Here is a 23,556-nt window from a genome sequence, read left to right on the forward strand (position 1 = left end):
GAAATGAAAAAGGGATTCTAAAGACACACATGGTCTAATCACACTATTCTACCAAAAAATGTTCGAGATAAACTGCTAAAGAACACATTTTCCTGCCCGTTTTATGATACCAAATTTTAGCATAATGTAAAAGAAAACCCGCTCTTTCAGAAAATATGAAAAAGTCAAGTTCGGCTAGGTTGACCCATTTCACTTATTTTCAGTCCTCACGCAAAATCAGTGTGTGCGACTTTATGTTCGTTTTGAGGTGCACGGTCACATATGGTCAGTTTTACGGTAAAGGGTGTAACTTTCAATTTTTAGCCTTTTGGCCCACCCTGAACACATAGATTTACAGATCTCAAAGATTTTTTCCCATGTGAGTCACCTTATGAGTAGCCACCTTGGGTAGCATAATCAGGTCCAGGTATTGATGCATTTTGTTTTGACAGTCACATATGTACCCTAAAAATGACTATTTTGTTGCATTGAAATTTATATAACATTTTTGAAATGTTAATAATTTTCTGCAGCAACTGCAGAGATCTAATTTTTTATGTTAAAAGCATAGTTGTATGGTCAATTGAAATGACCAAATTAGTTTGGTTTGTATCTGGCCCTTTATTTTAGAATACTATGACTTCAAATTTGAGGTTTCGGAGGCTTCATTTTCCGTTAACAATTGTTTACAAACTTTGATGGACAGTAATGATCAGTGGATGTGTTTTGGTTACTTTCTTTTATGCTGAAAATAGTAAGGTACAGCTAAACTTTAGACTTACATCAAAGTTTACTTGATTCTAGGGCTATTTGAAATTTTGTGATAATTTTATTCCATCAAGTGAAATTTCCGTTAGCAGTTTTGAAGCCTCCGAAACAAAGTGTTTAGTCAAATAATATGAATATAGATAAGAGAAGCGACCTAATCTATATGTCAAAATGTAGGATATGGGGCCCTAACCTAATAGACCAAAAATAGTTAAGATCCGCCAAACTCTCTGAAAATAGGAGACAATACAAATTTTCCGTTAACACATGAAGCCTCCGAGACGCATGAAGCCTCCGAAACAGCAAAAACATCTAATTTGACATTTCTGATAAATTCTTTGAGTGTCTGCCCCAAATTATGCCATGAAATCATCAACAGACATGGACAGACAACAAAAATAATAAAAACATTATGATACTGCAATAATTTTTTGAGCTAATACATTTAATAGAGAAAAAGTGGTTTCGGAGGCTTCAAAAGGATGTTAACACTGCATTTTTGTGATTTTCTCTGGACAAAATCAAATTAGATTTATTGTTCACCCACCCAATGATCGCTTATGACATATCTAACGATATTTAATCCCATTCAGTTTTCTGGCTGCTTTGTTTACTCACCAATATAGATTTACTTTACGATTTACCTATTTTTCTTAAACAGTGTAGATGTGTCACACATAACTCACCTTTTCATTCAGCAATAAAATATTAGCAGATGAGGATGTTGCCCCACAAATATGTTTAAACAGTGTATATCAACCAAAAAAGACACAATTTACCCATCACTTTCTACATAACATACATGATTTTCACAAAAACATAAGGCATACCAGATTAATTTTCCAGATGTTTCGGAGGCTTCATTTTATGTTAACAGCATGTAAATGGAATGTTTTGATTACAATTTTGTAATTCTAAGTCTATCAAATAACTGTTTGGACTGAATGAGACTTAATGATTCCTCAAGCAAGGTGTAGATAGTTGTTTAAATGTATGAAAAGCATTTATTTTGTAGGTTTCCTTTTGAAACAATGGAACAGGCTAGATATTGTGAGTAATGAAAGTGACTTCCAGCTTGCGTGCATGCGCACATCATGCAACAGTAGTGCAACAAAGCAAGTAGTTGTGGATACATCAATGTTCTTAAGTTGGATAACTCATTTTTACTCTTGAGAATAGTTGCAGTGTTGTGACCATATTTGTATCACTCTTTTGACTGGTTAGACTTTGATAATGAAGACCAAACAATTACTTGATTATTTAGTGTTAAATACACTTTTTTTTTTAAAGAACTGAACACTATTCCTGTCCTGAAGATTCAAGGACTTTAATATATGGTTATTCAAGAGGGAAGCATACACTTAACTAAGAAATATATTACTTTTGAATTTAAGGTTGTATCTTTTATGCATGATCCAGAGCAAATGGTGGAAAATACTTTTTGGATTTTTACACTTTCGACTCACTATCATCTGAGTGTAATAGTTTCGAAACACAATCTTTTACATGTCCATTTATAACCCATTGACAAATCCATTCCATTGTTACTCACATGGCATTTGTTTTTGCCATACTAAAATCTTTACTTTTTCAGCTTTCCATTTCTTAACAAGTTCTTTGGCTTTCATTTCCAATACTTATTTGGAGGAAAATAATTAATCAATAAATTTGTGATTGGATTTGAAAATAGCTAACATCTTGCAGATTATCATTTCTGTGGTGTGACTTGGATCACAGGGTACTGTTTTGGAATTATGACATTTGATTACTTCATTCAGACAGGTTTTCATATCAATCTGTATGTCAGATCTGAGGCATGCAAGGTGCAACACAATCTTGATACTATACCCTATTTTCCATACTTTATCATGCTGGCAGTGACCACTTGACTATTTTTGATTAAACAAAATGTAACTTGTGTTACGAAACATCTCTTCGCATACATGTGTGAGACTCTGTGACATGTTGCGGATGTAGTTCTCAGTGCAGTAAATGGACAGTAATGGTTGGGATAGGATTGTTTATAAATGACATATAGACCTCTACTTATAAATAGCCTGTTGCCATGGGGTACATGTAGTTTCCATGGGTGGGTGACTGGAGAAGTTATGTTCAAGAAGAACAATATTGAAATGATTGAAATCTTTATAATCTGTTTAGTCCTGGCTTTTCTGGAAAAAGTTACAAGCCCCTAACTATTTTGAAATTCAAAAGGTTAAAACTGTAGTCTGTGGGTTTATATACTATTTAAAACAAACTTGTGGGTTTCTAAAAAACTTAGATATTTAAACACATTTGCTGCTTTTTAATTTTTTGCTAAAAAGGTTGTCATTTTTAGAAACAGTAAAAGTTCTGTTAGCAATTTCTCAATGCGTACCTTCAAAAACAGGCCTCCTAGCTGTCACAGGAGTCACACAAACTGGAATTTTATAAAATAACTATAAAAAAAGAAGCCTTTGAAGAATTAAAGAAAAAAAAAATGATATGAAACAGGGGTGACTTGTATACCACCGAAAAAGAAAGTAAAATTCTAACTATCATATATTATACGGAACTATACATTTGGTCAACATTTTTTTTTTTTAATTCAAATTTGTACACAGTCATGGGTAGGGTATGTACATTTATCTTTTCAACAGGCGATTCAAAAAGATGACTGGGATCTTGACCATTTCAATTTTTATTGAGCTCCATGATAATATCACCAATATATTGATTATTCCAACTCCATTTTGATGATGACAGTTTGATGATGACCCTTACATGGAATGGCTGATCGGTGTTTAAGATTGCTGTTCTATGACCATGATCACTGCATTTGATAGCTATAGTAGGGGATATCAGGCATGGTCATATGCAAAAGAATGTTTATACACATTTTTTCCCTTTCTATATTTTACAATGCTACACATTTTGTATGTTGTAATCTAACCGTCGTGCCATCACATAGTCGATTTTCTATCCCTTTCTCATCAACAGTTGAAATTGATTTCACATGTATATAAAACAATTATGATGGGTGGTTTATGTCAATATACATCACACAAACTGCACTTATAAAGCAAGCAAACATAATCTTTGCATTAAGTCAATAGCTACAGTTCTAACTCATTGGAAGTAATTCTTACTGCATTATGATGAAAAGTTTGACAAATGCATACAGCTGTACATGTGTGTAGCCTGATCATGTTCTGCATTGCCAAAGTCATGGATATGCAAATACAGTGTATGTATACAACTGAGCATAAAGATTTAAAATATTTTTCTTTGTCTCTTAACATATATGTTGGAAAGTCTTTTTTCTGCATACAAATAAATACTATTTTACATGTTACAGCATTGTTAGTTATTTGGAAACAATCAACTGCATTAATGTACTTCATATCACCTTAAAATGAACCATTTTTGCATGTTAACAGTCATGATGAAGCCTCCGAAACATGCGTTGCTGCTAACTTTAAGCCGCAAATAAAAAAAAAGAAAAAAAGATGTTCCTAATCAGTGTACTTTTATTGCTACTGTTGCAGTTTCCTTTAGAATCATATTGCCTCATGTAATGTCATAAATTCGAACTGAGCATTGCTCAAAGTGTACACGGTTTGTTATTCACTTTTGTGGAAGCCAATTTCCTTCTAATAATAAGTACATTTTGTATGAATGGTAAACATTATGCACTGCCATAAAATGTACATCTGTATACTGTTATTCACATTTTATTGATGCCTTGTTGTTATTCTAGCATGTAGTGATAGTTGCTTACTGTAGTTTTCTTATTCTAAGTGAATACAGGACTAGAACTTTGTGTTAGCAGTTTTGAAGCCTCCGAAACACACTAGTTTGTTAACTGAAGCCTCCGAAACTCACAAGTCTGAAAATTTCAACTTTGTCAAAAATAATCAAATTTCTTTGGGATTTGGGTTGATAAATGTTTGTTACCAAGAGATAATTTAGGGCTATGTTTAGAGTGGCTCTTGCTTCTAGAACATTCTTTTAACTTAAAGATAATTTGTCAGGTACCATTTTTACCTTGGAATTTGAAGTTCACATCCAAATAATTGCAAGAGCGAATATCTGTTGGGGGAAAAGTGTTTTGATATTTCAAATATATGTTCACAGCAAATGAAAAGTTGTATTACCTCCACCATTTATCTTCATTTGGTTGCTGTGGGTGATCAAAACATTCTTGTTGTTTTTACCTAAATTTATCTAAGATTCCATGATTGTCACTTCATTTTTCATATTTAGTCTAAGAATTAAGCTCTGGAATGACAAAATATTGAAAATATAGACATTCCTATGGGCATTTCCGTGAGTTGTGCGACATGACCACCAAAATTTTAGCCGCATATTTCAGGACAACTGATAATCTTACTTTGTTAGCCATAGTTTGAAGTGTGTGAAACTGACTTTACCTTTAAGAAAAGTTCCCTTTTGTGCATTTTTATACCTTTTGAAGCCAGAAAGCATTTTTTGACCTAAAAATCCCTAAAAATGCATTTTTGTTGCTCTTTGTGATTATTTTTTATATTTGAGGCTCAAATCAAACTTTGTTTGGTTTTACAAATCAAAAATATATTAATCTAGCAGAAAATAAAGTGGAGACCTCGATATAAGATATGTACTTCGGACACCAGCGTGCTCTTACATAGCTCGAGAAGCTGCTGTAACGTGAGTTACCGAAACTTGAACTTTTTAACCTAGCAATTTTACTATGCCCAACTGAGACATGGTATTTTGGATTATCAAATAACTATGCAGCACACATCCAAGAAATATGATGGGACTTATAGTCTTTGCTTCAAATTCTCATAACAGAGGTCTTAAAATTGTAACGTGAGTTACCATGTAACGTGAGTTACCACAATGTAACGTGAGTTACCGACATGATTTTTCTTTAATACCAAGAAATGATATGAAGGTTGTGATTGTAAGTAACCAATGAGTACATGATTACTGAACTCTTGTATTAAGATTCTATTTCCAGTAGATTGTTATTCTCTTGGTCTCTCTCTATCACCAAACCAACTGGTCTACATGTACAATGTATTAATTACACATGTTCATCACATGTAACTTCTGAAAGAAACTGTTCCATATTTACTATTTAATATTACAGTGCATGTATACTGATCTGTTACGAAAGTTGTTAAAAGACATTTTTTCTAAAGCTGCATGGACTTTGTTCCAGCAAATTATCAAAATTTTGTGATAACTAGCCTCCTGATTGGGATAATCACTGCATGATTACTCTTGAAAAGTTCTTGTTTTTGTAATTCAAGTGATTACTCTTTGACATTTCATAGTTTATACACCTGTACCTACCTGTATAGACCAAAGCCATCGTTTATGAGGCTGAAACATTTGTATGAACAGAATTTTAAGACTGGAGCTCGCTTCCTGCTGTTTTTTCTGAGATTTTTGAGAACTGAACATTGTGAATTTGACACGCTTATGTGTTTTATACTATTCTACTCTGAGGTTTTAGCTATATTGTTTCAAAATCCTACGATGAAACTTTTCCATGTTTACTATAATTTACTTTACATGCTGTTCTATTACCAAAAACTTGTTGAATGTGAACCTCATTATCAGACATTTTCTTTAAGAGCTGGACAGTCATGTACCTTAAAGCCAACTATCAACATTTTGTGATATTAATAGTTAGCCTCCTGATCACAAAATATTTACTATTCATGTTTTTCATTGGGATTTACTGCTTTAGTCTGCTTGATTACTCTAGAAAATACTGGTATATACTTTTTACATGTATGTACAATTCAAATAATGGCTACTTGACATTTCATAGACCAAAGCCATTGTTTTTTAAGGCTAAAACATTTGTGAACATGTTTTATTAAACTGATCAATACTGGTAGCAGATAAATAAAATTTATCTGCAGTTTCTGTAATTCAAGTCTAATTTCTGTACCAGTTTCGTATAAGAATTTGTAAACAAATCAAACATACAAACAATTGATTATTGAGTAATTCAAACAATTATCAAATAATTGGAATATAAATTGCATTGTTTAAAAGTTAAAAGATTTATTGAAATATTTCATTTCTGAACCTTTAAACTCTCCACAGACTACATGTACAGGTCTCTAGTCTCGTGACTCAGTGTATTAAATGGAATAGTTTATGGATGACTTGTTTTATCTAGATAGCCTGAAATCCATTTAAATCTAGTAAAATAAAAAAAACAATCAAATCAAATTCTCAATTAAATCCTCAATTTCTGATGCATTTGTTAACTGGAAAAGAGTGTAATTTAATGAAATAGATTCTGTTTCATATCATTTTGTTGAATACAATTTTTGTCTCAGTACAAATGAAAGCTTGGAAAACGACTCAATTAGAAATGAAATTTATCTTCAAGTTGGTATTCTAAATGTAAAGTTTCCTGCCTTTTGGTAATCTCATGGATAAAATGGGATTAATTACTGTCAGATCAATGTTCAAATCAATTTAGATTCTTTATTCATGGAGTTTGTTTGTGAAAAAAAGTTGTCTTGGTAAGTTTTCTTTGGATTATTAAGACAAAAAATCGTCTTGTGATCATGTGGACAAACTGTAACGTGAGTTACCGTAACGTGAGTTACCGCTTCACATGACGATACCTGGAGAATGTAAGACAATTTGAATTTTTACCATACTCGGTGATGTATGTTGTTAGTCCATGACTTTGACACAATAGACTTTAAAGTCTCTCTGTTTCTTGTTTGAGGAAACTTTTGAATATGAGACATGCCAAATTTTTGCATGTCCAAATTATGTAACGTGAGTTACCGACATTTGTAGTGTTTTTTCTCATAGTTCTCATAAGAGTCTGTGGATGTAATGTTGCTGTGAGGTAGGATGGAGGTGCATGATACTCATTCACATATAGTAACTCATATCACTAATTAAGTTTTAAGGATATTGATCTCAACAACCTAATTTTGAGTTCAAAATGTAACGTGAGTTACCGTGGAAATGCCCCTATATAAAATAAAGGCAAAGATAAAAATGGAAACACAACTTTAATTTTTGACCCTTGCCACATCAAAGTTACACCCTTTACTGTAAAACTGACCATATATTACGCACCGCGTAATTTCTACTTTTCCTTGTTTTCTCCAGAAAAACAGCCAGTAATGGCCTCCTAATTTCTCCCAGTGTTGTTGGCCGAATGGCATTTTGAATTGTTTTATTTTGTTTTGTTTTTTTTTTGCGTTTGAACGCATTGCTAGCAGTAAGGAGAAATACTAATAGGCTTGAGTACGCAATGCATTAGCATCTGATGAAATCGTCAGGGCAGACAAGTTTTTATAGCCTACCCATATACATCATCATGTGGAGCCCTACAAATGCAACCACACTCATCCTGTTTCATTGGAAGTTTATATTCATTAGATAGCAGCATGAACACATTTTGAGAAAAAAAGAATAGTTCAGTAATAAGATCTCTCCCAATACAGTACATCTGATTCTGGGAAATGTTGTTACGGGGAAACAAGAAATAAGACAAAGAGTTTCTCTCCACTCACATAAATCTAGTGAAAAAAAGAATGTGAGAGATAAGGAACCATATAAGGCCAATTCAGATTAAATTCACTGTAACTCATGTTGGCCATAACTGGGGGCTTCGCAAATAAGAATAAAAGCTGATTCAGTGGCCTTGTGTAGTGAGTTAATTGGTGCATTGCTATATGGGTCATTAACCTGTTGGGATGAGTCCCGAGTGTACTCGGGCAGATGTCTGTGGGAAATTCGTGTTGTAGCAAAATCAAACCGTCCTCAACGGGTTAAACATACATGTACAGTAAGACATCAATTAAAACTAGAAAAGCTCTCTGAGAACGCAGACCTCCGCCAAGCATACAGCTCATTTCCACCAATGGTTTTGTTCTTCCATAGAGATATCAGTGATTTCCACCCATACACACTTCTAGCATTGTGTGCTGAAAGTCGCCCGATTTCCCAAAATAGAAGCCTTTGTTACCTCATAAGCCCTCAGCTGCACGGCGCGCCTCGCCCTACAGGTTGTAGCAGAAACTAGAGCATGCAATTTAGTGCGCGCATGCAAACCTCAAATACGCGCAGCCTGAACTCCCAAGTTCATTGACATTACATGCCAAAATATATACAAAATCCTTCATAAATTCCCCCAAAATTCTTGGATCACTACCAAAAGTTAATCATTTGTTACTTGTGTCATTCTAAACCTTTCCTGCAAGTTTCATCCAAATCCGTTAACTACTTTTTGAGTTATTTTGCACAGGGACAAAAAAACAAACTATACAAATGTAACTATTACTACTGTAAAAGTGGAATTTTTCACGGTGTTGAAATTTTCACGTATTTCGTGCAACCAGAACCTAGCGCGAAAACAAAATCACACGAATATTTTTGCTTGCCATATATGTTCTAGAAGTTCGTGTTTTCATTCCGCGGAATTAAAAACACGCGAAACTCTTCGAACAACGCCGAGCGCGAAAAATTAGTCGCGCGAAAATATCCACTTTTACAGTAACTAACTAACTAACTTACTAACTAACTAACTAACTAACTAACGAACAAACAAACCAATGGTAATGAAAACATAACCTCCACCCTTGGCAGAGGTAACAAGTCTGGTAGATATTTTTAACAGATTTCCCCTTGTCAATCAGATGAAATGTCATCTAGATATGAAAGCCAAGCATTTGATGTGCACAATAAGAGGAAAGACAAACCTGTTGTCACTTTGCTCGTGTAAAGAACTTTGTGTACAATAGTATGAATGTGATTAGTCAATGTCTGTGTATGGGTAGCATTCTGACTTTCATTTTCATTTCATTCTGATGTTTGTCAAGCTATTGCAGTCACTGAACTTTAAAGGGATGGTACAGTATTGGTGGAGCTGAGGATTTGGCTTTTAACTTTTGGCGAGATACCATCAAGAAACCACTTATGAAATGGTACAGAGCATGCCATTCTCAGAGGAATTCAAAGTTTATTGATGAAAATGGGTTTTGAAATGGCTGAGACATCCAAAAACAAAGTAAAACTTTAGCGATCATAGTAAAATGTGTGTCCCTTATTTTATTAGTATTGCTCTGTTTTGGGTATCTCAGCCATTTCATTTATAACGAATTTCCATCAAATAAATGTTGAATCCCTCTTAGAATTGCATGCTCTTTCATATTTCATAAGAGGTTTCTCATTATCTCACCCCAAAATGTTAAAAACCTGAAGTTAGGTATCAACCAAAACTACATGTACGTGTATACGAGCCCTTTAAAGCTGTAACATATACAGGCAGCGAGAAGTATGGTAGATACGAGAAAGCTCTACAGCATATCTTATGAATTTAAAATTGAGTTGTTTCTCACTATCTAAAAAAAAATGAATAAATAAACGATGGAAACCTGAAGCTCTTATCTCAAGCGAAATGTTGCCATCTCTTTAACAATACAGTGACATCGATAGCAATCCTGAAGGTTTTTTGTTTGGATTCTTTCAGGCTTATCAAGTGTAGCCGCCTGTACAGAGCATTCATTGCTGAGTGCGTGCAGGACTTACGCAAGGCATCCCAAGGTAAGCTACAACTATGGAATATTCCATGCCATTGACAAATGATGTAAATTTCATCAGCCCTTTCTCCATTCAATTTTCATCAATATTAAAGAGTTCCAAAGTGATGCTGGCATCATAACCTTTTGTTATGGCGTAGTGCTGGTTCCACACAAAATGCTCTTGCACAAGGCTCCGGGCAGTGGGTTGGAACTGGGTACAAGCATGGTTTAATAGCTATTAGCCTGTAAAAGTGGATACTTTTGCGTGACTAATTTTTTGCGCTCAGCCGGGTAAGAAGAGTTTTGCATGTTTTAATGCCGCCGAATCAAGACATCAGCTACTGGACATATGACAAGCAAAAATATTCGCGTGCTTTAATTTTTGCGCTAGTTTCTGGTCGCGCGAAATGCATGAAAATTTCCACTTTTACATTACAGTACATTGTACCATTGTGTTCACAGATATTGAGGGTACTCAAGGTTGTTTAAAAGCAGTTTCCATGGTGAAGAATGGTTATGACATCACACTGTAAACATGTACATATTCAAAAGCACTATGGTATTGCTGCTATGTCAGGCAAGCTTGTATTGATGGCAGGAGAAATCTTTGCATGAACTCTTCATGTGCTTAGACCCAGCAGCCTTGTACACGTTGTCCAAAGTCAGTGGCACAAAAGGTTTGGTATTAAAAAGATAGAATATATCTAGAAAATGTCAGCAATGTACTGGTATCCAGAGTGTGATTGTATGTTTAATATTAAGGTATTATGAAAAAAATACATTTTGCTCGGTGTGTCGTGATGAAACATGCTTGTATACATTTGAAAACATGAAATTGTTGAATATGGGAGTTGTTATTGCAACTGATTGACTAATTGCCCTACATCTACATAATTTCTGCCAATGTAGGGCAATTTGTCAGGCAGCACAGTAAAAACAACTCGGCAAAAGGGTGTCATGAATTTGAATGTGTGTTTTTGTCGTGCGCAATTACTGAATTAATTTCCAACCCACAATGCAAGAAACAATGGACGTTTGCTAGACATCCAGTAAGCACATGTGACAGGGTCACTTATGACCCTGTTCTAGCTAACAATAACTGATAAATTCAGTTAGAATTGGACTTGGGGGGGGGGGGTATTTAACATTACATGATACTTGCCTAATCCAGACGAAGGCATAGATGTGAATTTTGGCAAAACTCCCTCATTGCTCTGCCACATCCAGTTCCACACCATATTATACGGTGTATCTTTCAACAAATACATACTGTAGACAGGGGTGGATCTACCTCTTTGCTGGGGTGGGGGTGGGTGAGGTGACTCCATGACAATAGGTCATAACAAGAAGGAAAAAAAAAGTCTCCACATTTTCTGCTACAACTTCTCTCCCCAAGCTTGCTAACAAGCAAAATATAAAGAATGAAAAATAAAACACATTGGGGGGGGGGGGGGGGGTTAAACCCTCTTAACCCTGTGATTTAAGGGCAAACAAACCATTTTTTTCTGCCTTATGATCACACTTTGCAAATTTTGTAACATCAGAGTATTATGATGAATTCATTTGCTGTAGGTATTGATTCAGCAACGACGAATTTTAGAGGAAAGATAATAATTCTTTTGTGTTTAAGCTAGCAGGAGAGTAAAAAGACGATGGCATCTCCGCCACTTCCAATTTGTATGCATCTTGTGAAAATGAGAGATTCAATAGCTAATTCCAAAATGTTTGACTTTTGAAGATATTTTTGTAATTCTATTGTGGATGTGTTAACAGATCCTCACCAGCATGAAGCCAAGTCAAGGGAATATGCCGATCAGTGTGAAATCTTCCAGACTATCGGACTCATCTGGAGCCTGTGTGAAATCCTCTTTGTGGAGACACTCCCAGGTATGGAATTTCTTTATTTGATAAAACAACAGCAGCAGCAGCAGTGACAAAACAAAACAAAACAGAAACACCAACAACAGCAGCAGCAGCAACAGCAACAACAACAACATCAGCAACAACAACACAGCAAAAACAAACAAAAACAACAACATCATAGAGTGAACTTTATCCAAATGACAATGTTGATGATTACCCAAGTGTATAGAAGATTTTATGAACAAAAAAAAAACAACTGAAAACAGAATAGCCTCACAAGAGCACAAGAGAGAAAGAAATTGAGCACATACAAACAATGAAGACAAGACAGTAGAGAGACAGAAGAGGAAAAAAAAATAGGATAGCAAAGATGAAGAAGGACACCAACAAGGAGGAAATGATCACGAAACAAAAGATGAGGAAGAATTTAAGAAGAAAATGAGAGGACGAGGTAAAGAAGGAGACAATGGAAGGGAAGAAGGAGGAGAGAATGGAGATGAAGGAGAACAATAGGAAAGAGGGGAAATTGAAGAAGAGAAAGAAGATATGGCAGAAGTATGTAGAGGAGGAAGAAGTGGAGGAGGAGGAGGAAGAGGAAGACAATGAATGATAGAAAGAGCTGAAATGAACAAAAGTCATGAGTGGCTGACTTTAATATTTAAGACTGACAGCAATAGCTTCCCTCTGGATCATGATTCTGGCTCAGAAATTTTTTAGATAAACACAGCCTTAGTTTATATTATATTCCACATACTAAGAATGTTGCCGTAGGATTGGTCCAGAGCTGATCACGTGATGAAGCGTAGTTTTGCCCATCACATCACCTGAGAAGAAAAGTTCGTTACACTCTATGTTGATAGTCCCTTTTGTTTCGCTGATCTCCACACAGTCCACACAGTCCTAACGCAAGATGAGTACGCGCGAAATAAAAGTGCGTTGCACTGTGGACTATCATGTGACCTAGGTCACTTGATAGCACACGTAGCCTAAGCCTTAGGAATACCTAAAGACAGCTAAAACGGTTTCAGATGTGGAATAAAATGGGAATTTCTAGGACCCTAGATGTGGAATATAAAGCAAATAATCAACTTTTAGTTTCAGGCAATGAGACAAACTATCACTTCCTCGGCGATCTGAATGTGTACGCTATCTTTCCTCAGCTGCGCTTCGGAAAGATAGCTACATCCAGATCGCCTCGAAAGTGATAGTTTGTCCCATCACCTTCACCAACGTTGATTATTTGCTTATCATCATCATGTCACTCCCGGGTAGGTGACACAAAATTGAGATAAGATGTAATTTTTTCATCACTTCTCATTCCCATCTCTGTCTTGGCTCATGCATTTATCAGAGCTGCGTCTCACAGCATGCCTTTCCCTTGTGTCCAAACATCCTTGACGGCAATCACAAGGCGTTCTTTTACATCTATGTGAAATATGGCTTACTAGCATTTTGCCAGTTCCTGTACGGCATTCCTCTCAAAAACAACATTCACCACTTTCATTTTCAAGATGAACCAGTGATGAAATCTTGCCTCACTTTCCCCCTCCAACCACTCAATCTAATGAATATTATCGTTGTGTTTTCTGTCATCACAGTTTGTTTGGTTTTTTTCTCTTCCATCTCCAAACTGAGGTAACCTTGACTGGCATAATAAATGCCTGATTGACCAGAAAAATTTTGCTGCTTGTATTCAAGCTCTTCAGCCTCCCTTCCTGCTCTGCAAATAATAGATCCTTCTTTGTCAACCGTCAAGTCACAATAGACGGCTGCTTTGCGTCACACACACAATTTGAGAGGGAAGCGGTACAGATGTGCACAAGTTGTGCTAGTGATTGTAAGATTCCGACGTAAAGAATTATTCATCAGATTATCATTTCTATTTCTATCACTCTTTTTTTTTTCCATTCACTTTTTTTAATGTTTGTCTTGCTTGGCAACAGCCACGGAACAGTTCTTTAATTCTGTCGGTGACCCTGGCATTCTGCTTGATGCCTGTGAGGCATTCAAGATTGAATTATTGTTTGGAATTCTGTTTAAGACTGTCCTCACATTACATTGCATAGGAAATGGGTATGTTCAGTTCATTTAACATTATGTGGAGAAGTATGGGTCTAGATATTAATGAGTAATGCTCATGACCTATGTTCTATGGTACTTAATGAACTTTCAGAGGGTCATGTATGTTCAGTTGATGTTCCCCTCCCCCCCCCCCCCCCCCGAAGAGTGAGTAAAAACAGGAAAAAAAAACCACAAAACTTTTGTCCTAGTAATCTATTAAAAGTAGTATACGGTAAAGACTGGTGCTGCACTGAAACACTCTGCGCATCCCTGTTCACTTGGGCAGCATAACTCCAATTGATGTCATCGCACTATTCGTGATGCCTGCAAGGGCATGATTGTACAAGGTTACCTAATGTTTGCCAATACAAGTAGCTGATCACATTTTAAACTGGTTTGGCTGTGTTCACATCAAGATTCTCCGCTGGCATTGTACACTGAAACACAATTCCAAGTGTGTTCATTTGTTGTTGTTTTTTTTTCACTCTGTAATTCATCATGTGATGTGCTAGATGTACATCAAAAAAAAGAGAAAAGATATGATATTAAACATTAGGAAAACAGTAATTAGGATTCAGTAGAATCTTCTGATGCTTGTTGAAAGCTTACCAGAGTTTCAATACATGTACCTCAAAAAACTGCAGGTTGTGTGTAAAATGCAATCTGCTTGCTTACAAGGTACTTCAATAAACTGTTATTATCATGATCAAGAATGTCATTCTAAGAATGTAGCTTGTTGCCATGGGGATGAAAAATAAACCATTAAAAGGCCTGATGAGAGCAGGGGGGGGGGGGGGAATGGTGATGCATCTTATGAGAAGAAATCACAAAGAAACTTTGAGAAGTTTACATGTCTCATAATGAAATCTACATTTTGGTTGCCAAGCAACAAAGTAGAAAATGATACTATAAAACTAGCCTTATTTACCTCCAGAATGCATAAATGTGAGTGGGGATTATCACAAGGTGTGGGAATTTTGATGAATTCTTTTTATCTTACTGAACTTACACAAAAATGGGACAGGGTGTGTACTTGTATATTTTTTTTTTTGGGGGGGGGGATTTTCAAATATGTACAAAAAGTGTTCTCATTTGCAAAATTTTAACTACAATTTGTAATTAAAGTTCACTGAAATCTTCTAAAAAATTTCCACTTTGGCAGTATTTTCCAAAGTGTATATGATGTTGTGTTTCCCTCCTCAGTGATATTTTAATCCCCAGATTTATACTTTATACCAGATACAGTTTGTTACCTATGTACGAAAGTATGAAGTTTTTACTGAACATTTTATGTATGCTCATAGTTTTACCTCTGCCAAGGAAGAAGGTTCTGTTTTTGTCGGCATTGGTTTGTCTGTTTGCAAAATGACTCAAAAAGTTATGGAGGGATTTGAATGAAACTTACAGAAAAAGTTGGTTTAATGACACAAGGAACAGATGATTGAATTTTGATAGTGATCCGGTAATATTTATGAGTTTTTGAAGGATTTGTTGAATACTTTGGCAAATAGGGTCAATGAACTTGGGAGTTCAAGCTGTGCGTATAACTTGAGGTCTGCATGTCACGTACTAAAGCGCGTGCTCTATTCAAGGTACCACACACAGTGCGGGAAGCTGATGCAGTAATCAAGGACTTTTTTATCATTGGGAAATTGGGCGATTTTCAGCATGCGTGTATGGGTACCTGTAAAATCTGTTTGGTGGAAAGAGAGCTGTTTGGCGGGGATCTGCGCTCTGCAAGTGCTTTTCTAGTTTGTTATTGTTATCCTCTCAATAAGAGTGAGCATGACAGGGCACAAAGGAAACGTGTGTCCTACTCTCCATTGATAGTATTTTTACTTGATTGATGTAGAGCTGTAAAAAATTCAGTGGTAGATTCTGTAGTGAAAAGGGGATGTCAGAGCTGTGTATGAATTATGCACTTATTGTGGTGGTCTAGGAACCACTCTTATGTTATACCATCAATCAATGTAAGAGTGTCTTCACTTTATTACCTCCGCCAAGGGAGGAGGTTATGTTTTCGTTACCGTTGGTTTGTTTGTTACTTACTTAGTTAGTTAGTTTGTTTGTTTGTCTGTATGCAAAATAACTCAAAAAGTGGTGAACGGATTTGGATGAAACTTGCAGGAAAGGTTAAGAATGACAAAAGGAACAGATGATTAAATTTTGGTAGTGATCCGGAAATTTTCATGGATTTTATGAAGGATTTTCGATATTTTATCACGTAGGGTCAATGAACTTGGGAGTTCAAGCAGCGCATTTTTGAAGTTTTCATGCGCGCACTAAAGTGTGTGCTCTATTTTCTGCTGGGGCGAGGCGCGCCGAGCATCTGAGGGTTTATGACGTAACAAAGGCGTCTATATTGGGAAATCGGGCGATTTTTCAGTGGGTGGAAATCACTGATCTGTATGGAAGAGCAAGATCATTGGTGGAAAGTAACTGCTTGGCGGAGGTCTGCACTCTTGGAGTGCTTTTCTAGTTGTGTGTGTGTTTTTTTTTTTGGGGGGGGGGGGAGTGGGTGTACATGTAGATCTAGAAGCATATACAATGTACTTTATAAGCCAGCTATTTTGCAAGTTTTTATTTTTTATTTTTGTGAATATCATAAGTCGGGCGCTAGTCACAAATTTTACAACACGCAAAAGTACATTGTATACACTCTCATCTTGACATGAATATGATGGCGTGCATACATTCCCTCATTCATTAAAATGTACTCCACAATCGCAAATTTAACCACTCTTGAAAGCGTCTGGAAGTCTTGATTCAGGAAAAATTAGACTTGTTTCTATGGCATATGTGACCCTGCATCACAAACCAACAAAAAAGTCACCAGACATGGATTTTTTTAATAGTTTAAGGCAGATTCTGAAAGAGCAGACTCTAAGCTTTGAAATGATGTAGACATTTTAACTCCATTCAAATGGACTCCCCTAACCTATCTACAATTGTAAATACTTGAAAGAAAGCACACACTCTGGAAAAGGGTCTATTCAAGAGCTTAATCTTTACCAAGCTGTGCTAGCTGTGCAATGAAAGGGACAAAACACAGGATGTAAACCACAGGAGCAACAATAAAGGGATTATCAGACTAAGCTGAAATTGAGCATGTTCTATTGACATGTTCTGTACATGATTAATGCCAGTTTTCAAAGCAGTAGCGTTATCCTTTCAAAAGTTATTAGACTTGAAAGTGAAGAGTGTGCAAAGGATTTCAAGGAATGAAAAGGGACCTCTAAGACATACCTGATCATTCTACTCCCCCCCCCCCCCCCAAAAAAAAAGGGTTGTAGAAAAAATGCTGAAAACACACTTTCCCATTTGTGTTATGATCCCAAACTAAAGAATAATGTAGAAGACAGATATAGCTCTTTCAGAAAATATGAAAAACTTAAGATTGACTCGGTTGACCCATTTCATCTTTTTGCGCCCTCACGTAAAATCAAGGGGTGCGACTTTTTGTTGCTTTTGTGATGCACGGTCACATATAAAGTACCCATTCCCTGAAATGTTTCTATTCAAATAATTCTGGCTTTACTGAATGGTTTATTGACAACATGGACTTTGATCCAGCACTCATATCAAACTTGAATGAAGGTGATTTGTCTATTACCACTTTTGTTTGGACCCATTCTCTCCTGTTCATTTTTCCTCTCCGCCTACTGTAAAAGTGGAAATTTGCGCGGTGTTGCGCAACCAAAAACTAGTGCGAAAATAAAAGCACATGAATACTTTTGCTGCCCATGCACTTTTGTACATTCCAGTAGTTGATGTCTTGATTCCGTGGAATTAAAAAGTTAACTCTTCTTGTCCGGCCAAGCAAAAAAAAAAGAAAAAAGAAAAAAAGATTAGTCACGTGAAAATATCCACTTTTACAGTATTGCATACATCTTAACCCCATCTTTTCTCTCATTGTACATGTACACATAGATTCTGGTGTAGGTCACCAACAACCACTCTTTTTTTTAACCAATCCAAAATGGTTTTGTGCAGTATTTTCCATTTGATTGGTTTCAGATTTGAATCAGTTCAGATTCAGGTTTTAAAGAGATTACAAGATATATCTATTTGCATGTTTGTTTGTTTGTTTGTTTTATTTTTCTATTCCTCATTTTTCTATAACTTTGGTATTCTCTAAGCTTCTGCAACCCTTCTTTTATGTATACTCTTTATCTACTGATTGTATCTATATATATCTTAATCTATCTCTCACTTTCTCTATCTCTCCATTTACAGTGTATCTCTCTGTCTCTCTGTCTCTCTGTCTCTGTCTCTCTCTCTTTCTGTCTTTGTCGCTGTCTCTGTGCTACTGTGAGAAGGTCAGTAGGCTATGTATGAGCTCGTGCATTATATGATGATCAGTATCAACCATTGTGCCCATCACACTCTTTATACCTGCGTTCATTCATGTTACTCCAAAACCCACCTCTAAAAGCACCGGTCGATCACTGCTCAGTATGCTTTTCTCCGAGTGCTAGATGTCAAAATAGAGGATGGCTGTCTGTCAATGCCTGTAGCATACAAATATAGGTGCACAAAATCCATGATTTAGAGCAAGGTCATAATTTTGCTATTGGTCACACACAAAGCTCCTTCCGCTCACTCAAGCAAGAGTTGGTGTACAATGCGAGTATTTTCATAATCAAGCTGACTTCAGGAAGCTGAGCGAATAAATTATGAGGTGACTTTTTGCCTGCAAACTATGTTTTATTTGACTCATGTGACATGATGTCATTCACATGGATCTCACGTGTTTCTCCCGGAATGTTATGTTTGGTAGTGTAATGACCGCTGAATTTGCCTTTTCTTACACTCGTATCCTTGTGATCAAAGTACTTGTATTAAAAAAAAAGAGAGAGATATTCTTTATACATATATATATGTCACAGTGTGTTCATGGCATAATCCAAGTGCAATAGTGTACATACGTTGTATATAATTTTTGTTGCGATATTTTGATAGTGTAATGATTGAAATATGAACAATATATTTAATATATTCATTATGTATCTATTGTAGCATGATCATAACATGTGATACAGCAGTACATACATGTATAGGTATGAGTACTGCTGCATATGGTTTCTATTTTTAGGTTGTTATGATAGAAATGTATGAAAGTATCTTAGCTTTTCTGCTTTGCATATACATGTATATCCTTGCTAATTGCTTAATATTGCTTCTTTTTGTTTCATAACCAAGAAATGATGTGATTTCAGATTGAATTAGAAGGCACATTAAAAAAAAAGAAAAACATTGAAAGAATGATGCAATACAAGAAAATCATGTTAACCCTTTCTGTGCCAGGGGCTTAGGACAATGTATACAATGCTCTGGGTTTTATGCAAAATAGCAGTCAAGGCATCCAAGGGGTTAATGGGAGAAGTGCCTGTTGTCATGGAGACACTGTGTACATGGTGTTCACTCACCTATTAAGAGATTGCCGTGCCCTGTATCCATCCAGGGGGCGTGGTCCTGCAGCAGCTCCTTGATTGGGTGCGGCTCCACTTCACAGAGGGTGATGCCAAGGCCCGCAGCGTCCTGACGGCGGAGGAGATCCAGACCAACGACGAGTACTGGTCAGCGGTGAGGACAATTATCTCTCATAGATGTTTCTTGTACAGTATGTCCCAAAAAGCATTACAATCGGTTTTTCGCATTGATAACTCCCAATGTGATTAAACTGTCTAATGGGTCGTTAAATAAAACATCTTAGCTCGATTTTGCAGGAAACCCCATTTAATTTGGTTAAGTAGTCACAGAGAAATGTGGATTGTTGTAATTAAAGCATGTCATGTGTCAGATTCTTCCAAGTTTGGCACTTGGATGCTTTTGGAACTGCATATTAATGTGTAAAGATAATGGACAGAACTTGGAGGGAAGGGATTTCTGACATGCTCTACAAAACTCCTCATTTCTCTTTGACTACTGAAGCAAATCAAATGTTTTTTTTTTTTGTTTTTTTTTTAGATGTGGGCAATGAGTTTTATAGTTTCATACTCTGAAATTGTATTTGGATTGATTCACTATTTTTAAAGTTATCATTGCGGAGGGTCTTGGTACTTTTAGTTTTCCCTATTAAAGTAATATTGCTTGTTTGATCTGCATTATTATATCTAATTTATAAATTTTATAGCGATCTTGATTCTTCCAAATTTTCAAGGTGTCATCAACCTTTTTTTTTTCTATACCATAATGTCTATGGTCAACTTTTTGCGTGCTTTTTGTTGTTGTTTTTTGTGATTCTTTACTCTAGTCTTAGATATATTTTGTGATCTTCTCTGTCCAGATCTACATCTACGTTTTGCAGGGACGGCTGACAGAAGCACGGCACCTGCTGTCACTCAACCCCAAATTTCAGCAAGACACCCACGGGGTAAGCATGTATGCACCTCATGCGTCAGTAAGGTACTTTTCTACCCAAATGAGGTTACATCCCTTACAAAGTGTTTCCCAAACTGTTTGGGAGGGAAAGATAGATAGATATATACTGTAAAAGTGGTTTCTTTCGCGGTGGTTTTTTTTTGCGCTTTGAGGTTGAACCGCGAATTTAACATCACGCGAAAATGTTTTGAACTCGTCACTTGTTACAACGCTATCATTACCGACCGCGAATTTAAACACACACGAAAAAGTCGGCACCGATGGAAACCGCGAAAGTTTCTGTATGCGAAAGAAACCACTTTTAGATAGATAAATAGATAGATATGTAGGTAGATAGAAAGATATGTAGATAGATAGATAGATAGATAGATATGTAGATGGGCATTTCCGTGAGTTGTGCGACATGACCACCAAAATTTTACCCGCATATTTCAGGACAACTGATAATCTTACTTTGTTAGCCATAGTTTGAAGTGTGTGAAACCTACTTTACCTTTAAGAAAAGTTCCCTTTTTTGCATTTTTATACCTTTTGAAACCAGAAAGCATTTTTTGACCTAAAAATCCCTAAAAATGCATTTTTGTTGCTCTTTGTGATTATTGTTTATATTTGAGGCTCAAATCAAACTTTGTTTGGTTTTACAAATCAAAAATATATTAATCTAGCAGTAAATAAAGTGGAGACCTCGATATAAGATATGTACTTCGGACACCAGCGTGCTCTTACATAGCTCGAGAAGCTGCTGTAACGTGAGTTACCGAAACAAGAACTTTTTAACCTAGCAATTTTACTATGCCCAGCTGAGACATGGTATTTTGGATTATCAAATAACTATGCAGCACACATCCAAGAAATATGATGGGACTTATAGTCTTTGCTTCAAATTCTCATAACAGAGGTCTTAAAATTGTAACGTGAGTTACCATGTAACGTGAGTTACCACAATGTAACGTGAGTTACCGACATGATTTTTCTTTAATACCAAGAAATGATATGAAGGTTGTGATTGTAAGTAACCAATGAGTGCATGATTACTGAACTCTTGTATTAAGATTCTATTTCCAGTAGATTGTTATTCTCTTGGTCTCTCTCTATCACTAAACCAACTGGTCTACATATACAATGTATTAATTACACATGTTCATCACATGTAAACTTCTGAAAGAAACTGTTCCATATTTACTATTTAATATTACAGTGCATGTATACTGATCTGTTACGAAAGTCGTTAAGACATTTCTTCTAAAGCTGAATGGACCTTGTTCCAGCAAATTATCAAAATTTTGTGATAATGTTCTATTAATAGCCTCCTGATTGGGATAATCACTGCATGATTACTCTTGAAAAGTTCTTGTTTTTGTAATTCAAGTGATTACTATTTGACATTTCATAGTTTATACCTACCTGTATAGACCAAAGCCATTGTTTATGAGGCTGAAACATTTACATGTATGAACAGAATTTTAAGATTGGAGCTCGCTTCCTGCTGTTTTTTCTGAGATTTTTGAGAACTGAACATTGTGAATTTGGCACGCTTTATATGTTTTAATACTATTCTACTCTGAGGTTTTAGCTATATTGTTGCAAAATCCTACAATGAAACTTTTCCATGTTTACTATAATTTACTTTACATGCTGATCTATTACCAAAAACTCGTTGAATGTGAACCTCATTATCAGACATTTTCTTTAAGAGCTGGACAGTCACGTACCTTAAAGCAAACTATCAACATTTTGTGATATTAATAGTTAGCCTCCTGATCACAATTCACTATTCATGTTTTTCATTGGGATTTACTGCTTCAGTCTGCTTGATTACTCTAGAAAATACTGGTATACTTTTTACATGTATGTGCAATTTAAATAATGGCTACTCAACATTTCATAGACCAAAGCCATTGTTTTTTAAGGCTTAAACATTTATGAACATGTTTTATTAAACTGATCAATACTGGTAGCAGATAACTAAAATTTATCTGCAGTTTCTGTAATTCAAGTCTAATTTCTGTACCAGTTTAGTATAAGAATTTGTAAACAAATCAAACATACAAACAATTGATTATTGAGTAATTCAAACAATTATCAAATAATTGGAATATAAATTGCATTGTTTAAAAGTTAAAAGATTTATTGAAATATTGATTTCTGAACCTTTAAACTCTCCACAGACTACAGGAATGTACAGGTCTCTAGTCTCGTGACTCAGTGTATTACAAATTGTAAATGGAATAGTTTATGGATGACTTGTTTTATCTAGATAGCCTGAAATCCATTTAAATCTAATAAAATAAAAAAACAAATCAAATTCTCAATTAAATCCTCAATTTCTGATGCATTTTTTAATTGGAAAAGAGTGTAATTTAATGAAATAGACTCTGTTTCATATCATTTTGTTGAATACAATTTTTGTCTCAGTACAAATGAAAGCTTGGAAAACGACTCAATTAAAAATGAAATTTATCTTCAAGTTGGTATTCTAAATGTAAAGTTTCCTGCCTTTTGGTAATCTCATGGATAAAATGGGATTAATTACTGTCAGATCAATGTTCAAATCAATTTAGATTCTTTATTCATGGAGTTTGTTTGTGAAAAAAAGTTGTCTTGGTAAGTTTTCTTTGGATTATTAAGACAAAAAATCGTCTTGTGATCATGTGGACAAACTGTAATGTGAGTTACCGTAACGTGAGTTACCGCTTCACATGACGATACCTGGAGAATGTAAGACAATTTGAATTTTTACCATACTCGGTGATGTATGTTGTTAGTCCATGACTTTGACACAATAGACTTTAAAGTCTCTCTGTTTCTTGTTTGAGGAAACTTTTGAATATAAGACATGCCAAATTTTTGCATGTCCAAATTATGTAACGTGAGTTACCGACATTTGTAGTGTTTTTTCTCATAGTTCTCATAAGAGTCTGTGGATGTAATGTTGCTGTGAGGTAGGATGGAGGTGCATGAT

General features: G+C 35.6%; 1 protein-coding gene across 1 annotated transcript in view; it reads left to right on the forward strand.

The window, feature by feature from the left end:
- LOC139722459 (nuclear pore complex protein Nup85-like) overlaps positions 1-23,556 on the forward strand; it is a 49,937-nt gene that overhangs the window by 14,984 nt on the left and 11,397 nt on the right. Inside the window, exons 5-8 of the mRNA XM_071633750.1 lie at positions 10,235-10,308; positions 12,060-12,173; positions 19,675-19,796; positions 20,500-20,586. Coding sequence (XP_071489851.1) covers positions 10,235-10,308; positions 12,060-12,173; positions 19,675-19,796; positions 20,500-20,586 — 397 coding nt within the window. The remainder of the gene's footprint in view (positions 1-10,234; positions 10,309-12,059; positions 12,174-19,674; positions 19,797-20,499; positions 20,587-23,556) is intronic.

The sequence above is a fragment of the Diadema antillarum genome, unplaced genomic scaffold, assembly GCF_040938485.1.
Source record: "Diadema antillarum isolate AM-2024a unplaced genomic scaffold, OU_Dant_1.0 scf00000166, whole genome shotgun sequence".
In the NCBI taxonomy this organism is placed as follows: domain Eukaryota; kingdom Metazoa; phylum Echinodermata; class Echinoidea; order Diadematoida; family Diadematidae; genus Diadema; species Diadema antillarum.